This window comes from Centruroides sculpturatus, unplaced genomic scaffold, assembly GCF_000671375.1.
Source record: "Centruroides sculpturatus isolate CEXI.00-Female unplaced genomic scaffold, Cexi_2.0 scaffold123, whole genome shotgun sequence".
Taxonomy (NCBI): Eukaryota; Metazoa; Arthropoda; class Arachnida; order Scorpiones; family Buthidae; genus Centruroides; species Centruroides sculpturatus.
This window is the reverse complement of record NW_019384538.1, coordinates 190,180-212,791: the sequence shown is the minus strand read 5'-3', so window position 1 is coordinate 212,791 and position 22,612 is coordinate 190,180. Positions and strand designations below refer to the sequence as shown.

Here is a 22,612-nt window from a genome sequence, read left to right as displayed (position 1 = left end):
GTTTTAAATTCGAATTTGTTATTGCGTATTGGTTCGATTATAGAACGATTGTAAACGTTTCAGAAAATTGATCAAATTGAAAATAGTTCGTTTGATTTTCGGCAATTCTCTTCAGCGGTAGGTGTTATATAACAATTACTATGGTTATTGAAATATTGGATGTAAATGGGGTTTGCTTGCAAAACCTCCGCTGACGAAGTCGCGGGTAACAGCTAGTTTGGTATAATTTAAATGCTATAAATATAATGAAATTAATTAATTATAGTGAAATAAAAATATTTACTGCAGGAAACTGTTTTGAATTTATGAGAGTCTGAAAATGTAGAAAAAATTAAAATTGTCTTTAAAGATAATTTTTATTATTAGTTGCATATTTAGACATTTACATACTTCTACATACATATTAAGTATTTGGATACACTTTTATTAATACTTGTAATATTTATTCATACATTATTATTGTTGGAACAGAGATAAGTTTAATAAGTTCTATTAAAAAAATTCATAGATGATTGAAATCTAAAACTCTGATATTGTTACTTTAACCTAATTTAACATTCCAAAAATATTTTTCTGTTAAATATCAACAGAGCAAAGTCATTTCATAAGCTTCTCTCTATGTAATTTTAAGTCAGTCAAATTTTAAAAAATTCATAGAAGTACTTTAAAAATCCAAAATGAACAGATTATTTAAAATAAAAGAATGCAGTAAGAACATTCACACAAGCATCTTACCATGCATTTCATTCTCATAAAATTTTATTGTTATGCAAACAAATATAAACTTCAATATTTTGTTGTCACATTTGAAATATTTATTTTAATACTGTAACTTTTTATTATTTTATAAAAAAAAAAATTTAGGTCTTTTAGAACATTTAGTCTTATTTTTATATATATATTATCCAGAAGCATATTTCATATTTTAACCTGTTCATCAAAGTAATTATTCTAATTCAAATGAGATAACTATTATATAAAACAATTTTTATACAAATATACAGAATGTAAAATTTTTATATTAACATTTTATTAATATGAAATTCAAAGAAACAATCTATTTGAAAAGAAACTATAGTAAAGGTTTTAACATATGATGTATAAAGATATAAAGATTCAATAAAAATAAAAAGATAATGCTTGACGATACATCACCTTCTGATCATTTTGTTTTACAATAATTAATATCTGTAAATTTTATATCATTTCAATTTGGCTTATCGAAGCAATTAAGAATAATTATTGAATACATCAGCAAAATGATATCTGAAACTCACTAATTTATTAAAAACTTATTTTTAGGAATTATTAATACATAAAATTTATCACATTTGAAACTGTGTAAATGATTCTACAAGCAAGTATAACTGACTTACTATTTGTGCTGAATATAAGATTATTATTATTATTAAAAAAAATATTAAAATTAAAAAACAAAACTAACTAATTGTTTGCTTGAAAACAAAAAAAAAAATATTATATTTATATTCATAACTAATAACTCTAACAAATTTTTATACAAAATTTTGAGAATAAACACATACATAGCTATGATTATAATCACAAAGTCTGTTTATCCAATGACCAGTTCCTCTAACTAGAACACATTTTAATTTAATTGAACCCACTTTAGAAATTCGTGGAAATCCTTCTTTCCAATTGGTGAAAGTAAGTGGACTGTCTGATGTGTAATTCCAAGTTGTATGGTTTGTTGATGCATGTAAACCTAATTAATATAATAATTATTTATAAAATATAGAATATAATCTAAAAATCTCTATGAACTATCCACATATACAGTAGATCCCCCTATAACACGGGTTCATATAATACAGATTCGTATAACATGGCAAAAAAATTGCGATCGTATTCGTATAAACACGCTAAAAGAGACTTGTATAATACGGTAAAACATCATTGCCGACTCGTGACGTGACAGGATTGGTCAAATCTAGACCAATAACGGATATTGCACAAATCATTGAGTTTAAACAAGCAGCAGACCTACTAAAAACCATTTATTATTTAACAGCCATAAAAATTATATTTATATTAATGATGTCTCCAAAGTTCAGCGAATTTTTCACAGAAAAATAACTTATCAGGAAACATGCACTCGCCATTCGATGCATCGCTCCACGACAAAAACAAGCTTAAGCAATGGCGTCGTTGAACGGTGCACACTCGGTAAGTAATCCTACAAATTTTGTTTTTAGCATAGTTTATATGGATTATTCCCAAAAAATTATATGTGTTTTGGAAATTTTGAGTCAAATTAGTCTAGAATTGATTAATTTTATGGAAGAAAACCTTTTAAACAGTCATAGTCCATAAACTGCACATGTGCCGGGCTGTGATTGGCTCATGTATTTAAGTGACTCGTAAAACACTGAATTCATATAAAACGGAACATACCTACTGTGTTATAGGGGGGTATATATATATATAAGTTATATATAACTAATTCAAATTATTATATTCATTACGGAAAATTTGTCTAATATTATTAACTTAATTATTTAATTCTATTTTGTTGAAAATTCTGAAAAGAAAATAGTTCAGATTACTTTCTTTTTCAGAATTACAAATTTGTATGTGGAAAGGATACAATGTACCAAATAAATATCAATAAGAAATGCAATTAATATCAAGTACAAATTTAGAAATCTATCAGTTCATATGTTTGTTATTCATAGACTATGTTTGTTCATCATTTCAGTCTGTGCACAAAATGATATCTATCTTTATATTGTAGAATAGAAAGTAATCTTGTACTTATATGACTTATCTAAACTCTACAAAATTAAAAATAATTCAAAGTTTTGTATTGTATTATAACTGTAATATATTTATATGCTGTTTTACTAGCAGGATGTTCATCTCAAGTAATAATCATATCTGTACATCTTACAAAGAAAAAAAAAGCCTTATAATACATAAATAAATTAGATGTATAATTTATTTTTATGCTTAAAAATATCTTTCACTGAGAAAAGACAAAATGGTAATTTGCTATGCATTTTCTTAAATTTGGAAAAGTATTTAATTAAACAAATAAATGTAATCTCATTGTTTAAATATGTGTTTGATTTATAGATTGATTTAAGTTAAAACTTTACATAAATACACTGTTTCTATCACTCTTTAAAAGTATAATCTAAAAATAGCTTTCAAAAAGCAGAAAATATTTGTTATATAAATTGTCTTGCTGTATTTTAAAAATTTTTGGAATTTTTTTATTGTATTTAAATTAATATCCCAATAATAAATTCAGGTAAGCTATACACTAATCAAAGTCTTTCCATTCATCTTTCATTTTAATAAATGATGAAACTGCCAGATTAATTAAAGAGTGAACCAGAAAACTTTTTTTGTTATGAACTTTCCTTGTATGAATTTTCAAGTCCTCTAAAATTAGGTCTTTGTAAACTTAAAAATAAAACGCTTATATTTCTGATTCACTTTTTAATCTGTTTTTTTGTCATGTATTTAAAATATTAAATGGTTGTACTTAATATTTCATATATTCAATAATAAATAATATGACAGTTATTGTGATTTTGTGCAGATAGTCTACAGTAGTCCATAATCCAACACTAACATATACTCTACAGATAACAGCAAAAATAGAAATAATCCTTTATATAACTTGTAACTATGTACAGAGTACGGTTATTGGACTGCAGTTTGAAAAAATTGTAGACCTATAAACTCCCACTGTCGTTCATCTATCTGTTCTTCCTTAATCTCAAGTAAGGGGTTAAACAGATGAAAATTAAGGCCAGATATGGAAAGCTTAGGGACTAGAGGCCTGATTAACTATATACAAACAGCTTCCAGTTTGCACCAGAAGTCATGTTATTTCAATTCAAACATTTTCCCCTGAAAGAAGTTAGTTAGATGACTGGCACAACTGTATTGTTAACAGGAAAGTATGGTATACAGGAGCAAAAAACTACTAATTTGAGATAGATAGTACAGTAGAGTGTCGGTTATCCGAAATAATTCCAGTCGGCCTAAAGTATAATTTTTATTTGTTTTTATATTTTTCAATGTATTTATTTTGTTTGTAAAACATAAAGAAATCATTTTTAATGATANACATCATCCTGAAATACATTTGTTATAATAAATTAAAAGAATAAAAGTCCTACATCCAAAAGTTTTCAATGATGATAAGTGCTATATTGAAATTCTCAAGCTTACTTGTAAGCTTTACAGGGAAAAAGAAAGATAGAATTTCAGCACCCTTTATTCACATAAATGTTTTAATGTTTGAGATAGTATCTTCTACATTGCATACAAGGGTCAAATTGCAGCCAAGCATTGTGAAGATGTCACAATAAAATAATTGCTCTTATTTAAATTAATAAATTCTGAAAGTGAAGATCAGATGAAGGTCCAGGTAGCATAACTGACAACAAAACTACACTGTAAATGGGAGCTGCATGTTCAAGTCTTGCTTTAGGGCCAATTCTTTTCTTCCAGAATCTTCTAAATTATTTATAATTATTAAATTTAGCAAGAGATGGGACCTAATACCTGCCTTTAGTACCAAATTACTTAGCATTTAATTCATAATAGTAGAAGTAATATAATCCAATATAATTTGGCAATCATTTGGCTTTAATATTAATATATACTCTGCACTTCTACAGTGTTGTTTAAAATTTGAGAGTATATATCAATATTAAAGCCAAATGATTGCCAAATTATATTACTTCTACTATTATGAATTAAATGCTAAGTAATTTGGTACTAAAGGCAGGTATTAGGTCCCATCTCTTGCTAAATTTAATAATTTAGAAGATTCTGGAAGAAAAGAATTGGCCCTAAAGCAAGACTTGAACATGCAGCTCCCATTTACAGTGTAGTTTTGTTGTCAGTTATGCTACCTGGACCTTCATCTGATCTTCACTTTCAGAATTTATTAATTTAAATAAGAGCAATTATTTTATTGTGACATCTTCACAATGCTTGGCTGCAATTTGACCCTTGTATGCAATGTAGAAGATACTATCTCAAACATTAAAACATTTATGTGAATAAAGGGTGCTGAAATTCTATCTTTCTTTTTCCCTGTAAAGCTTACAAGTAAGCTTGAGAATTTCAATATAGCACTTATCATCATTGAAAACTTTTGGATGTAGGACTTTTATTCTTTTAATTTATTATAACAAATGTATTTCAGGATGATGTATATTTTTATTCCCTCTTCAGTGCAAATTAATTTTAAAAATAGTTTCAATTAAATTAATTAGCACTGAAGGAGGAACAAAAATATACATCATTCCAATGTGGCCGTCGGCCATGATATTGTATATTTTGTATATTTATTTTGAATTAATCCTAACCTTTCTTCCTGTTTCTTTGTTCTGAATTCCTTCTAGAACTTTCTTCTCTAACCCTTTTGCCCTTGGGTAGGATTATCTTTTCCACGAAAATAAGAACAAAAGAGGGAGTGGGGCCTGGGGCCAAACGGACAGAAAAAGAGTCAGTCTGGGTGAGAATCCTGAAGAGGTAGGCAGGAAAAAAAAGGCAGTGCTCCAGGACTCGAGAAGGACAATCGAAGACTGCAAGTTGCCAAGAGATCATTGAAAAAAGATGACAAAGTCAAAAACAGATGAAAGGTCTACGACAAGAAAAGGGTCACAAATAAGAGGTAGATCAAAAGTTGTGTCCTACCCAAGAGCACGTCGCTACAGAAACCCCAGGTAATTTTATTCCTTTCCTTATCCTTCCTTATTTCTTCTATTTTTCCATTTTCCTTAGTTTTAAGATAGCTATAAGTTAGTACATTCAACCCCCCTATAATGCGGATTCGTATATCGCGGCGAAAAAATTGTGACCATATTCGTATAAAGACGCTAAAAGAGACTTGTAAAATGCGGTAAAACGTCATTGCTGACTCGTGTTGCGACAGGAATGATCGAATCTGGACCAATGGTGGACAAGCAGCCGAATTACTTACACGCTATGGAGAGTTTAGGCGGGTAAGTTGAGTTTAATATCGTCTGTACAGTATATAAATTAGGTACTGTAAGTCTAATACAGTACTGCAATTTTATACATTTCTTATTCAACGGCCATAAAAATTATTTCTATTAATGATGATTCCAAAGTTCAACGAATTTTTTGCAGAAAAATAACTTATCAGAAAACGCGCTCGCCATTTGGTGCGCTGCTCCGCGACGAAAACAAGCTTAAGCAATGGTGTCGTCAAACAGTGCACACTCAATAAGTAATTCTACATGTTTATAGCATAGTTTATAGGGATTATTCCCAAAAAATTATATGTGTTTTGGAAATGTTCGAGTCAAATTAGTCTAGAATCAATTAATTTTATGGAAGAAAAACCTTTCAAACAGCTGTAGTCCATAAACTGCACACGTGCTGGGCTGTGATTGGCTCATGTATTTAAGGATTCCTACAATGTGAAATTCTTATAAAGTGGAATGTATCTACCGCGTTATAGGGGGGTTGAATGTATAAGTTAATACAACCAGTGTCTGATTGTTGCACATGTGTGAATTAACTATTTGGAGGACAAGTATATTTATATAAAATTCATAAAGTTGTAAAGTTAGGATCCGATGTAAAGAACCTGTTTGGAGAGAATTAAAATAATTTATGCTGTGAATAATATTAAGTGTTTTTGTACCATTTTGCTCATGGAATTAAGTACCTCTCGTTACGAACATCACGCCAAAATGCATTTGTAACAATAAATTAAGTCATCATCACTGAAAATCTTTGGACATTATAAGTGCTATATTGAAATTCTCAAACTTGTAAGGTTTATAGAGAAAGGAAAAATTAAAACATTTTTCTCTGTTTCTGAACATGAGTTCATAACTACAAGTTTAATTGGCAGAAAACATGATCAACTTTCAAACATGGATTATTAGTAAAAAATTACAGTAGGATACTTTACACTGAAATATAATTTAAAGCAATACTGTTGGTTAGAGTTGCTGAGAATTTAGAAAAGAAGTTATTAAGCTAAATTCTGTTTAATTATTAACACAATTAAAATGGGATCAGAATACTAAATTTATTATCTATTAAGCAAATTTTCCATTGATAATACAGGTCTGCAAGTAAAAAACTGTATAGGATGTTTATACATTTTCTTATAGATTTCAACTTGGTAAAAATGAAATTAATACCAAAAAAATTCCATTTCGTCTATTTTTTTTTGTTACACTCAAGTTTTTTTTGTATTTAGCATAAAATTCCTAGTTAACTTAAAATTTAGTATTCTTTTTTTATTTAAAAAATGGCCTTAAAACGAAGACTTCTCACATTAACTCTATCAATTATAGCTGGACTTGGCAATAAATAAATAAAATGTTAATGGTTGAAGAGAGTAGTGGTAGAGGGAGATGGGTTAAGTAGTTTTGGTGTTAGGAGGAAAGTTGCATGATCATGTAGAAACAGGTTAAAAGTTGATAGTGAGTAATATTACTGATGAGGTTGAGCATGTTTTGATACTAGGAATAAATATAAACAACCTGCTGTTGGATTAGATCATGTTTCAACAAGCTAAATAAGTTCAGTATCTCACTGGCCATCTAACAGTTTATATCCAGCATTCGAACACTACTGTGCTTGTATTTTTATTTCTGGAATATGGCTTGCGGAGGTTGTGTAATTTCTTCCGACAGCTTCTGTTGTGTTTGTGGTGAATACACAGTGAAAAGTCAACAAAGAAACACAAGTGAGTTTGTGAAGAAAGTTTAATTTGCCTATTTCAAATTGAAACTTGGAGATCAAGACAAAGCAGATTTTTGGAAACAATGGGACTCTTTCAAGAATGTAGTGCATAAGTTTTTGGGGAATACTAAAGGACCCTGACTACAAAACCATTGTATAATGCATGCTGGCAGCATATGTAAGTCAAGGGTGCAAGATGAGCTTAAAAGTTCATATCTTACACTCCCATGTCGACTATTTTCCCGAAAACTTGGGAGCTTTCAGTGAACAGGGTGAAAGATTTCACCAGGATGTCTGTGATATCGAGAGATGTTACCAAGGAAAATGGGATGCCAATACATTAGCTGACTACTGTTGGATGCTCAATTGAGAAACCAGAGAAGGAAATCAGAAACGAGTTCGGAGAAGCATCAAAGAAGAAATGAAATGGTATCATAAGAAAAAAGAGTAGACCTAAAATTGTGTATAAATATCAAAAACAATTTTTTGATTAGTTGTAAGAAAATGTAATATATTTAGTTCATTGTAATAAATGAGAGTTTTTATAAAATATTTGTTTTCATTTTGCAAAAAACCTATAAGTGATGGGATGTTACCGAAGTCATTTTTAGAATCTACAATCTTTAAAACATATAATTCAGCAAAAATATCCCATGCAGCTGAAAAAAATTTTTTTTGCAGACCTGTGTAATAATATCTAAGGTTTAATGAGTAAATAATATATTCTTCTCTCTCTTTAACCTTACCTATCCAAAATGGCCTATTTTTTGTCAATTTTATTAGCCATTTATTATGTTCATTTGAAAAAACTGAAGCCAAGTGTCCTTGATTTTGATTCTGACAGAACATTTCAGCTTCATTCCAAGATAGCTGCTGTTTAAATAACTTATAGCATTTATTTTCATACTCCTTCCAACCTATAAAAATATTAAACTTATTGCATATTAATAGATAATAATAATAATAATAAATAATACAATACTGTATTTTCATTTTAAAAGGTACAAATATTGTTTTTACTCATTTTTCAGTACATTACTTTTTAAAATGTAAAAAATCTAATACAAGTGCATAAAAAAGAATGCTCATAAGATCATGAAAAAATCACATTATTATTATATATATAAAACTAATGATTAGCAGTTGTTTTTCACAAAATTCTACTCCTTATTTCTCCAACAAAGTTTTTATTTTCATATGCAAATATTTTCAGATATATTTAATGTCTATCTTCAGGCATAAACAACTATTGAAGAGCACAGACCAATTTACAGAAATGGAGCTCCATCCCATACATTTAAATCTAATTATCAAAGGAATACAGTTGACCCCCCATAACACTGTTGATAATTCCGTTTTATATGAATTCCATGTTATACGAGCCACTTAGATTTTAAAAATACATGAGCCATTCACAGCCCAGCACATGTATTTGTAAAATCTAAGTGACTCATACAACATGGAATTCATATAAAATGGAATTATCAACAGTGTTATAGGGGGGTCAACTGTATTTCCAAATTCTTCAACAGGACTTTTGTAAAAGTTTGTAAAAGTGCTGTTTGATGATAGTTTTTGCCTGAAGATTTTGTAGTTTTGTTTTAACTGTATTTTATTATTATTATTAAGAGAATAATAAATCTGAGTCAACTTACACTAGGAACAAAGCCAGTCTCATATTCATCCAAAGTCAAAGTCATCACTAGTATGTACATGTGTGGAATTTCTTGTATAGATGGATAAACTGGGCTCTGTGTGAGAACCAAACAGTTCCACAGCAATTATTATTTGTAGAAATTAATTAAGACAAACTGACCTAAAAACCAACTGGAAGAATAACATGTAAAATTTTGTTAAGTAAATAGAATCCAGTTGAGATGAAATAAAGAAAAACTAATCTCAAATTAAAATTTTTACATATTACAAGAGATTCCATACATACACAAGTGATGACTTTGGATGAATATAAGACTGGCTTGGTTCCTAATCTAAGTTGACTCAGGTTTATTATTTTCTTAATACCAAAACTATAGTCGCTTGAGAAATTTCATATAATAGAATTGAATAGATGTTTCAATACAGTATTAATGTGACTATTGCAATATAACAAAATTTGTCAGTTTCTTCTGATAATTTGATATTTTTATGTAGTATGCTCATCATATCTATCTAATTTGAATTACTGTAAATATTGGAAAAATACTTTCTCTAAACTATTATTAGTTACAATATATTATTAAACTTGAAGTACCATGACACAAATCATGATACCCTATCTAAAATGGTGTAACAGTATTTTCATTGGCTTATGTAAATACTTTCTTAGGTATCTTCTCGTTATTTCCTTTACAAACTCAAATCTTAGAAACCCATACTCTTTGAAATTATATTGTAAAAATTACAAATCTATATAAAAAGGAATCAAAATTATTTAGAACAAGTTACTTTTTTTTACTTATCTAAAAGTTAGCTTACCATTATTTATAATAATGGTAAGTTAACTGTTAGATAAGATCATTCAGATTTTCTTCTCAGAGGATTATGTATCTAATAAAAGTTCATTGGACATATATAAAATTATTTTTAAATCAGATTATTTAATCTAATGGATTTGATGATAAAAAATTTGTTTTGGCTTCTTGTTATAGTCACTTAACATTCTTAAACAGAATAAACAGTATGTTCAAAGCAACTGTTCTATTTAAGTACACTAAGTATTTATAAAGTTCAGTATGTAGCAGTGTTTGACTTTGTTTTGTACTTGAAAGTTTTAATCACATGAATGATTTATAACTATAGAAACTATTTCAGAATTTTTGCATTCAAATACAAAATGATGAGAAAAATGCTAAATTCAAGAACAAAGCAAATTCTTTTATTAACTTATACAGTAGAGCGTCGTTTATCCGAATCAATTGGGAACTTGGGTTGTTCAGAAAATCGATATTTCGGATAACCGATTATGTACAAAAAAATATATTAACCTATCACATGTTGAAAATTTTCTCTGTTGCGTGTTGCTTCGCGTTGAATTTTCGTCGATGTTAAGCCTAACGTAAACTTTTTAAAATAATAATAATGTAATAATAAAATAATAATCGTGACTACAAACAAAATAAATATATTGAAAAATATAAAAACAATAAAAAATTATACTTCAGAAGTTAATTTAGTATCAAAAACGTAAAATATTTGAGTAGCCCAAGACATAGCCAAAGATTGCAGCACCACAGCACTGGCAAAAATTTAAATTTGCCGACTGGAATTCTTTCGGATAAACAACGCTCTACTGTATATACTTTTAAAATAACAAAAATGTATCACCAGCTGAAATATTATAAAGCATGGATAATTTTACATTAAAAAAAATCTAGCAACAAGTTGTGCAACTTCTATGAGATTTTTTAGAAGTCACTGTTTATGAGATTTTGTTTTAAAAGTCACTATTTATTTATTAATCATAAATAAATAAATAAATAAAATTATGTGGTGCCAACTATTATGACATTTTGTTATAAAAAAATTATATATTTTTAATTATTATAAATTAGCAAAGAACTTAATTTTGAGGGTAAAGATGCATTTTATAAAGATCTGTAAATGCTTACAACATGTAAAATCTTCATTAAGCCTTCCCCATGCAAGATCTGACACACAACCACACTATCTCCCCCCCATGACCTTTCATCAACAAAATTTAATAGCATTAATACCTCTTATACACAAGCTACTATGCCAAATTTCATTTCTCAATCTTTACCCCATACAGAGATATTAAACAAAATAGATGCCAATACACACACCTATATATACATATCCACAGAATTTTTTTTGCCATTTCTTTTTTACTTTTTTGGGTTCAGGGAACCTCAAAATGTGGAGATTTGCAAAAAAAATTTGGAGGGTCAAATTTGATATGATTCCAATACTTTCCCTTTTTATGTATACATAACAGCCAGGAAAGTAAAATTCAAATGTAATGATATTCTTATGAATGTATTTATTCTAAAGCATTTTGTAATTTCCCAGATGATGTGTTCTTTTAAAAGAATGAAACATTTCTGAATAAAAAAAATTTGTTTTGTTCCTGATTTTAGATTTTTCATAATTTAAAACATGGTGCCAAGTGCAAATGTTATTTCTATTCAAATACAAAGTATTATTTTTAAATAAAATTGAAGAATAAAATTCATCAAATCTACATTTTCCAGACTTGTTTTTAGTAGATAAAAGCGGTATCACCCCAAATGAAGGTATGATGGATGCAAGAAAGACGTCTGAATGTCACCAGTTCCTTTTTTAGAAATTATTGTAATTTTAATTAGATATATTTTTTGTGTTTTTAAAAGGACTTTTTAAACTTCTGGCAACAAGTAGCCTACAAGTAAAGGTCTGTTGCCAAGAATGTGTATTGTCTGGAACACAGAAATAATAAATGGTGGTCCCTTTTGGGCAGACTGTCTTCAATTTTATTTAAAAATAATAATCTCCATCGGACGAAAAATTTTACAAAGTATTATATTTTTAAATGAAAATACCTTTTTGGCAGGCAAAAGAATTTAAATTATTCAAATTTGGATCATTTGATTTTGTTCTATTCTTTTTTAAATTTTCATCTTTCATAGAATTATCAATTAAAATCTCTCTTGAAACTGGTTGGACCTCATCTGTACGTGGACGTGGTTCCCATGGTATCCACTGGTGACCATTACATTGATATAATTTTCCAGTAGAATAATTGTATTGTAAAAGTCCAAAGATGGTAGGAGAACAATTCTGCAAATAAAAATACAAATATTAAAATTATTTTTCACACTAAAGTTTTTAACTAAATATATGATTTATCTAAATTTAACGTTTTTCAGAATATTCATTTTTATGTTAGAGCAATGATTTGTTTGTTTGTTTAGTTATGGCAATGCATATTGGTTGATCTGCCTAGGGGGATGCTTTCCAGAGGACTTTTTAAGGAAAACTGGCTTTAATTTAGACATTACAGATGTGGAGAAAACCCAAAAAACGCCACGTGACCAGCCCATCCAAATGAGGCTTGAACCCACGACCGAACTCCCAGTGTTCAGGGAACGAAGACTGCTTGTCCACTAGTGGGCCTTAGAGCAATGAAATTTTCTTGTAACTAACTAAACTAGACTGTACAAAGTCCTAAACCACTATCACTGTCCCTCACCTCTAAAATAAATCTTTGTAAGAAAATTCCAAACTATTTTATTAAATAACAGAGTTATTGTTTAAAACACTTTCTTGGTTCTTAACTTTTCTGGGGCCATTGAACACCATTCATATACTCTTTATTACATGGAGCATTAACATAAATACAAGAGTGGATCAGGAAGTAAAGGCAATTTCCATATAACTACTTGATTTCCACTTAGAAAAACAAATGCACATGTCACTTTTCTACATAGTCCCCCTGCATAGTAATGCATTTCTGGAATTGTTCAATGAACTTCTTCATCCCTACTGAAAAAAAGCATTTCAGTTGCTCCCGAAGTCACATCTGCACTGCTTGCTGGACCTCACCATCTGAGCTAAACCTGTGACCACAGTGTCTACTTCAAGGACTAAAGATGTGGTAATCATACAGTGCTAGTTCAGGCCTTTAAGGGGATGCAGAAGCAATTCAAATCAAAGCAGTTATATATATGCTGTTGCTGTATATGGCTGTGCATTGTCATGTAACAGTAGTACTGCTTTGGACAGTAGTCTGCATTGCTTTTGACAAATTGCAGGTTTCAATTGGTCTTAAAACAGAGCACAATATGTTGTATTGTTCACAGTCTCACCATGTGCCTGGAACTCCATCAGAATAAGTCCCCACATATCCCAAAAGAGTGTTAGCATCAGCTTATTGCAAGATGGTTGTTGTTTCAATTTCTTGTAAACAGGGATGACAGATGTTTCCACTCAATGCCTCTTGCTCTCCAGATCGTAGTCGTGTATCTGTGTCTTGTTGCCTGTCACGATTTGTTCCAAGATATTAGGATCTTCTTCATAGTGTTGGAGAAACCAGGACACTGCTACAGATGCTGAGCTGTAAGCTGTTTGGGCATCCACTGCACACAAACTTTATGGTACCCCAAGTCATTACATGCACTATGGTTTGTACAGATCCATAACTGATATTCATGATTTCTGCTATATGTGCTATCAACACACACAGAACAAGACCCTCTGGATGTGTTGTTCCATGTGTGAAATCAGTTTGGTTTTCATCCATTACACTTATTCTTCCTTAAAGTGTGGTATTAACTTGTAAATCTTTTGTCGATGCATGGTGCATGCTCCATACTGTACCAACATTCAGAGAGGGATTTCTGCAGTTTTAACCCCCTATGCCCACAGAAAACAAACTACGGCACATTGTTCCTTGATGGTGCAATCACAAAGTAGAGTATTCATAGTTCTAACCTCATTGCTTACTGCCATTTGACTAAACAATGAAATGAAATGTTGGGCAAGGCAAGCTAGCAGTCAGCCCATGCACACTTGTGTGTCAGCATAATTTTCTTATTTTTACTGTACAATTTTAAAATTGCCTTTACTTTCTGAATAACCCTCATATATTCAAAACTTGATAAGCAATTCAATGTCTACTATTTTCAGGAAAGAATGAAGCAATAAACTAGTAAACTTTAATATATTTAATAAAATAGAAACATAAAATTATCTATGAATATGATAATATATTGTAGTACATTGGAGTAAATTTACAATAAAAACTTTAATTTTTTTTTTGATGGAATACTGATTACGAACCACTGGCTTAAAATAATAAATTTTAGAAGTAGAGAAACTTCAAACTTTATAATTTCTATACCAGAGAGAAATAATATAACTAATCTAGGCATAACAAAAATCATAAAATTACAGTTCAGCAAAACTTTTCTGAATTGTCATTTTATTTCATGAAATCACAAAACAAATTAGGCTTTCTCCTGCAAAGATATCATTTTGATACTGATGGTTGCACTGCTACTTGGACTGTTCAGTTTGTGCAACTTTACAGCAAAAAAATCTCTAGGAATCTGTCTAAATTATGCCATGAACCACATGTTTCTACCTAGTTAGAATGGTTTGGCACAGTAAAATGTTCTAATCTGAGAGTGACTTCATGACCACTCTTTGTATATATTCATCTCAAACACAAACAGTAATGAAAATGTCTACACTGGTAAAAATAATAAGAACAAAGAAGTCACTCAACAAATAAAATGGATGTATTTATTGTGTCTATAGACTAATCTTCTACAGTTGCCATATCATATACACTATGTTAAGTCTAGAAACACTAGATCTTTTTATCACTCTACTGAAAGTAACAGCATTAAATCCATATCACATTAGCCAGGAATTTTTAAATATAGATACATACATTATAGTACACAAACAGTTATTTTTAATAGACCCTTAACTTTAGTCCAGCATATATTTAGCATTGGTATCAACTATGAATCATGCTTACTTCACCACTATAATGAGAAATAAACATTGTGTATTTATTTATACAGGATATTAACTTACTGCAAAATCTTTTTCAATAAATTTTTGTGGATTATCAGCCTGATCCCCATTGAATTTTTCTTGTGATACTTTTACAATTGTTGGTGCTGGTAATTCTTGACAGTTATCTGTAAAATAAGAAAATAATAATAGGAGAATATAACATACAGTTCACACTATATATAAAGTGTTACAATTTAATCAAGATGTGTGTTTCATTAAAACACATATCTTGATGTTTAATGAACTATAATCGTGATTGTTATATTTCTCACATAAGATATCATGGATGTTTTTGAAATTAATATTTGATTTTAATTATATAAAACATATTCTCAGTGCACAAAATTTGGATAACTATACATGTGACATGGATAATAGTGACTACAAAAATTTTTCTTCTTTAGTATCACAAACATTTACATTCTTTAGTATCTTCTTTAACATATATCTTCTTTTTCTTGCTTACCTCCAGTTGTATTACTGAAAGTTTATAATTTTTTTATTATGTTATATTTCATCATTACATATGTTACATTTTATTATAGATTTTTTTACATACTTTGTGTAATTTTTATTATGTCTCATTTGAATTTGAATTATTTCCATTGCATTTAATGTTTTTAGAATGTTCTTTTTATTCTTTTTCATTTAAGTTTTAATACTCCAACTGAAAAAGACCTATAGTAGTAAATTGAAAACATTTTTGGTAAATTAAATAGATTGCTGAAGTTGTAAAAGGTTTACTGTTTGTTTTTTTGAATTTGAATATTGTCATATTTTGTATAGTTATCTTTATATTTTGTTATAAATATATAAAATTAATCAAACTTAAAACTTCATTTGAGGTTATATATCTGTATTATCTATTTTATCCATATTGTCAAAAAACAAATTTTAAGTATGAAATACCTATAATTTTTCAGAAAAGTTTTATGCTTTTAAATCGTTTATTTTTTCTAAATTAATAACAATTAAAATTAGTTCATACATATATAATCTAACATATGTAATTTACTGTATATACATATATATATAGTACAAAAATTGCTCAGAAACTTTTGTCCTACACATCTTCTATTGGTCCTAACAAAATGAGTCTTTCATCAATCAAAACAGCATAAAAAAATAGGTGGAGTAAAGTCTGAACCAAGTTCCTGTTTTCAGTACTTTCTCAGCAAGCAGTGCAAAAATACCAAAAAATGGCAGTGTGGACGAAAACCATATATTGGACAATTATCTATTACAACTTTTTACATATTCTCAGTAAAGATGAGTTTCAATCAAAACTTCTTCCAAAACTTCAGACTATGAGGCGTTAAATATAATTTAAAATATTTTATTTTATTCTTGCGAGCGCTTTCGACGTAAATATGCACGTCGTCTTCAGGCAATTCAAAATCGAATAGAGAATTTGAACCATACATTTAAATTTAAACATTAATGATATTAGCCGTTTTTGAATATAACTATTATAAATAAGATTTAAATTTTAGAATTAAAAACATTTTAAAATATTTAAAATTGGTATGCATGCGTTTTAAAACAAATAAACTTCGATTGGAATGGCTATTAATTATTTTGTAAACGCGAAAAACTGGCGCGCGTGCACCTTAACATGCATAACATAAGAGCCAATTAGGGTGGCTATTAAGAACAAGTAAATTTTTACATTTTAAATTAAAATTAAAAACCCTTTGTAAATACATATAAAATTTTTGGCACGCATGTGCTTTAACATAGACAGCATAGAAACCGAACAGAATAGATCCATAAGTGCTAGTTTACATTAATATTTAAATATTAAAGACTAAAGCATGGGACATAATTTAAAATACATAAAACACATAAAAAGATGCACATAAAGAGGCCGACACGTATGCGTTTTGAGTCATGTAGGCGGTGTGGGAAAAGAATGTAAAATTATTGTTGATTTTTTAACTGCCTGTATATATTAATCCAGACGTCCGGTAAGTTGAGAGTAGGGGAGTTGCACAGGGAGAGCAGTTTTGTGAGGATGGCCTCCCAAATATATATCAAGCTCCCTTCATCACAACGTTTGAGTATTTCCACCCGACTTCAAAGCGCTATGTGATGATGTTGTATCACCAATTTGGAAAGTTCCGTGTCGCAATTGCCAAGTGCCACCGAACGTTGGTGTTCAGATATGCGGGCAACCAGCATTCTGGTAGTCGCTCCTATATAATTGGTGCATAGTCCTGATATTGGATTCTGCAGGGGAACGGAGTATCCACTAGATTTTTCCAGGGTGGAAATAGTATCCCTATCATTACATAAGATTCGTCGCAGACATGGTCGTGGAGCAATAGGTAAACAAAAGCCATTCTGCCTAAAGATCTGGCAGATCCGGGCCATGAAGCGTCCACAGTATGGGAGTGAGGGACGGAGCGTTGTCCAATCCCTTGGTCTGCGCAATGTGGTGGCAGGGAAGAGAGACTGTATGACTCTATTTTTAACATGGATGTATTTGGAGGCACTACATTCTTTTCCCGCACCGCCTACATGACTCAAAATGCATACGTGTTGGCCTCTTTATGTGCGTCTTTTTACATGTTTTATGTATTTTAAATTATGTCCCATGCTTTAGTCTTTAATATTTAAATATTAATGTAAACTAGCACTTATGGATCTATTCTGTTCGGTTTCTATGCTGTCTATGTTAAAGCACATGCGTGCCAAAAATTTTATACGTATTTACAAAGGGTTTTTAATTTTAATTTAAAATGTAAAAATTTACTTGTTCTTAATAGCCACCCTAATTGGCTCTTATGTTATGCATGTTAAGGTGCACGCGCGCCAGTTTTTCACGTTTACAAAATAATTAATAGCCATTCCAATCGAAGTTTATTTGTTTTAAAACGCATGCGTACCAATTTTAAATATTTTAAAATGTTTTTAATTCTAAAATTTAAATCTTATTTATAATAGTTATATTCAAAAACGGCTAATATCGTTAATGTTTAAATTTAAATGTATGGTTCGAATTCTCTGTTCAATTTCTATTGCCTGAAGACGACGTGCATATTTACGTCGAAAGCGCTCGCAAGAATAAAATAAAATATTTTAAATTATATTTAACGCCTCATAGTCTGAAGTTTTGGAAGAAGTTTTGATTGAGATAACTGTTGGCGTGACATCCAACCCCAGTACTTAATACTCCTAAAAAGATGAGTTTTTCAGAAGTGTCGTCTATTTTGGGGAACATTGTCCTTCCCTAAAGACCATTACACAGTAGTATAAACAGTTTAAAAGCAGTAATTTTAGCATGGAGGACAACCCACTCATGTTCACGTAGGTCAACAGAAGCAGTGACATCAGAAAATATAACTGCTGTAGAGCAACATCTCAGTGAAGATAGGCTAATCACCTATTAGCAAATTCAGGAACTATTGAATATTAGTGCATCATCTATTCATGACATTCTGCACAAGCATTTAGGATTAATTAAGAAAGGTTTGTTTGCTTTGGGTGCCCCATTCACTGACAAAGAAACAAAAGTACAACAGAGTAGAATGGTGTAAAAAAAAAATGATTAAACAGTTTGAGTCTAGCACATCCAAGGATGTTAGCAGCATTATAATGGATGATGAGACTTTGCTGTACTATAACGATGCACCAACAAAATCTCAAAGCAAAGTTTGGCTCTTTGAAGTTGAAGCAACTGCAGTAGAGATCTGAAAATCACATTCCACAAAGAAACGAATGCTTGCTGAATTCTTTGCAAAATGCAATATCGTGGATTTGGTCCTACTAGAAAAACAGCATACAGTCACTAGTTCCTGGTTCACCCAAACAAGTTTGCCAAAAGTCATTCAACAACAGGAATATTTGACCAAAATCCCAGCTTGACACATGGCTCCTACACCACAATAATACTTGTGCACCAGTCAAATGATACAGTCACCTATTTGATCAAGTCTGAACTAACTGTTTTTTATCACCCTCTGTACAGTCCACATCTTGCTCCTGTGACTTTAACCTATTTTCAGAAGTCAAAAAACGTCTCAAAGGAAGGCAACTTTTCAGCAGTGATGAGCTTCTGACAGTGTGGGATAAAGAATACAAGGTCTGTTCAAAAAGTATCTTTTTTTTTTTCTGCGTAAACCAATGATGTGCGAGAGGCCTCCTTCGGTGGAGTTGTGGAGGGGACAGTCATGCACAGCCCTGAATTTTTTCCCGCCTGCAGGAAGCGTCAGTCATTGGCAATCGGCCTATGAGTGAGGTCATGTAGTGCGCTGTCGTCGGATTCCACTAAGCTGGAAAATGACTGAACAACGTGAGCAGCGATATTACATCAAATTTTGCCAAAAACCTTGGCGATACCCGAGCATAAACCATTCGCAAGATTCAGCAGGCTTTCGGGGACGATCCTCGAGGCAAAAAAAAGCGCGGCAGGTCTGCAGCAATATCAAAGGTCATGTTGACAGTTTTTTCGACTCTCGTGGGGTGGTGTGTCGTGAGTACGCTCCACAAGGCCAAACCATTGCAAAGGAGTACTACCAGGAGGTCCTTCGTCGTCTTTCCGATGCTGTGCGACGCAAACGACCGGATCTGTGGTCAATCAAAACTTGGCAGCTCCATCATGATAACGCATCTGCCCATTCTGCGCATCTGATTCGGGCTTTTGTTGCCAAACATAACACTCCTGTGGTTCGTCACGCTCCGTACTCTCCCGACATGGTTCCGTGTGACTTTTGGCTATTTCCCACGGTGAAAATGCCGCTAAAAGGAACCCGAATTTAGTCAAGAGAAGACATCGTGCAAAATCCGACGGACTGGCTGATGGCCATTCCAAAAGATGCGTTCCAGCAGTGTTTCCAGCAATGGCAGGAATGCTGGGAGAAGTGTATACATTACCAAGGAAACTACTTTGAAGGTGATTAGGGTTTTGTACATCAAAATCAATAAATTTATTTTTGCCGACCAAAGGTCTGATACTTCTTGAACACACCTTGTATGCTGATCTCCCATAAGAAAAGTGAAAGGCCTGGTTTTGGTGTATGGCAAGATGTGTTGAGTGTAATGGAGAGTATTTTGAAAGACTAAAAAGTAAATCTGGGGGACAAAACTTTCCAAGCAACCTATGTAGCTTTAAAAATTTAAGTTAAATGAACTTTTGTATTCTACAGTTGAATAAAGTCAGATGAATATATAGGTGTCTTCTGTTTTGCCAGAAGGAGCATTATTAATTCATGTGCTTATATTCAAATGTAAAATGTAAAAAGAAATATTTTATATAAATTTTATTGGAACATATTTTAAAATGTTTAAAGTTTAATGTTTTTTTTGTTTTGCATAATTTACACTTCTCAAAATTAATATGCAAAGCTCACAAAACTTTAAACAAACTTACAAGCAAAGAAAAATTTTTAATGACTGTACATTACAGAATAAATTATACTTACTTCCTCTTTTATCATGAATGCTGATTAAAGTTATATCCTTTTTACTAATAACAGCATTAATAGGATTTGTTAGATAAAGTTGAATTTGTTCAACACTTGATTCTTCTATATTATCATCAATAATTTGTAATCGCCAAATAGCTGATGTTTGACCTGAAAAATAATATTGCATTAATGTATTAAAAATAAATTGTATTGTATTTTACTAAAAGTTATTACAAATATGTGTAGTCTTCAACCAATATCCGGCGTGAAAATTCCAAACTAATATTGACAACTGCTTTCGATGCCCCTCCTGTGCTCTTCTTCAGGCCAAATTTAATGTACTGGATTCTTAAATTGAATATTTTTAAATAAGAACGTGCTCTGTTACTAGAAGTTCAAATAAGGAAGGTAATCACGTGCCTTTCCGAATTATAATTTCTTTATAATTTATATTTGTGGAGATATGTTGTGCGCATTTAATAATAATCTCGCGTATTTTATAATCACGTGCCGTTTCTAAAAATAATTTTAACTATTGGATATATGATGTGTGCATCCCATAATAATCTGGTGTATCGTATAATAAATTACGATTCATCCTCCAATAAATACTGCCATGCTGTTGAGAGATTCATTTCTTCTTTAAGATTGATGCAGGTTAGTTTGCGATCTGCTTTGTAAATTTCCATTATTAAATGCACACAACATATCTCCACAAATATAAATTATAAAGAAATTATAATTCGGAAAGGCACGTGATTACCTTCCTTATTTGAACTTCTAGTAACAGAGCACATTCTTATTTAAAAATATTCGATTTAAGAATCCAGTACATTAAATTTGGCCTGAAGAAGAGCCCAGGAGGGGCATCGAAAGTGTTTGCCAATATTAGTTTGGAATTTTCATGCCGGATATTGGTTGAAGACTACACACATTTGTTGTATATGACCCGGTGTGGAAGAAATCCTTGACTAAAAGTTATTTTTATAAACCTATTAATTTATGTTTATGAATTAAAAACATACATAAAGTGATGGCTTTAAATTGAAAATTAAGTGAAAAAAATCAATTTTTACCTATAATAATTATATAAAGATGATTTCTAAAAATTACTACAAAAAATTGAGATTGCACAAAAAGTTCTAGACTCATCTATGTGCTGAAAAATCACATTCAGTTCTGTTCAGGAAATTCTAAACTAAATAATACAAAATGTACAGGTCACTCAAAAGGGGTTGACGAAGAAAAGTTGCAGGAAGAAATTGTTAAAAATAGACAAATAACACACAAGTTATATAACCATATAACCAAATACACCAAAAATAAAGTGGGAAAAGCAAAGAATGAAAGCCAAGAAACAACTTGGATGCAAAACAGATTGTGTTTATGCCTCAAGAACACCTTTTCAGTGCATGCACAGTTTGAACTTTGAAGCATCATTTGAACTCCAAAACAAATTTTTGTCAAATTTAACACTTGAACTCTGAAGCATTCAAAGTTAGTCATTTGAAGTATGAGGTAACACTTTATTGTTTCAGGATACATATATTGATTTTATTTTCTTTCTTGTTTTTTCATTTACAGGTAACCCCTGTATAACACGGTAGTTACGTTCCAAAAAATTGCCATGTTATGCGAATCCATGTTATACAAAACAAAGAACTAGTACGAAAAGGAGGGTTAGGTTCCAGAAATTAAAAAACATGCTATTATATTTTCATAATTAAGATAAATATCTTTATTAAAATTTTCTTAAGTGATACATATTAATATAAATTAAACAATGTTCTCTTCGTCATCACTAAAAGCACTATTAACCAAGAGTGTTTTCTTTTTGGCAAGTTATCCTTATCCTCTGAGCATTTTTCTGCATTATCTTCAGATCCATGCTTTACCTTTTGCAAAAAGTATGTAATTTTAGATTGCTTGCTGCTAGTTAAAAGATCTTTATAAATTTCCTTATA

General features: G+C 30.6%; 1 protein-coding gene across 1 annotated transcript in view; it reads right to left on the bottom strand.

The window, feature by feature from the left end:
- Positions 1-314: 314 nt before the first annotated feature.
- The window catches only part of LOC111623301 (FRAS1-related extracellular matrix protein 1-like), an 84,253-nt gene continuing 61,955 nt past the window's right edge, over positions 315-22,612 (bottom strand). The window contains exons 13-17 of the mRNA XM_023365826.1: positions 20,664-20,816; positions 15,259-15,365; positions 12,255-12,492; positions 8,463-8,633; positions 315-1,726 (exon numbers count right to left, since the gene is read on the bottom strand). Coding sequence (XP_023221594.1) covers positions 1,515-1,726; positions 8,463-8,633; positions 12,255-12,492; positions 15,259-15,365; positions 20,664-20,816 — 881 coding nt within the window. The 3' untranslated portion in view covers positions 315-1,514. The remainder of the gene's footprint in view (positions 1,727-8,462; positions 8,634-12,254; positions 12,493-15,258; positions 15,366-20,663; positions 20,817-22,612) is intronic.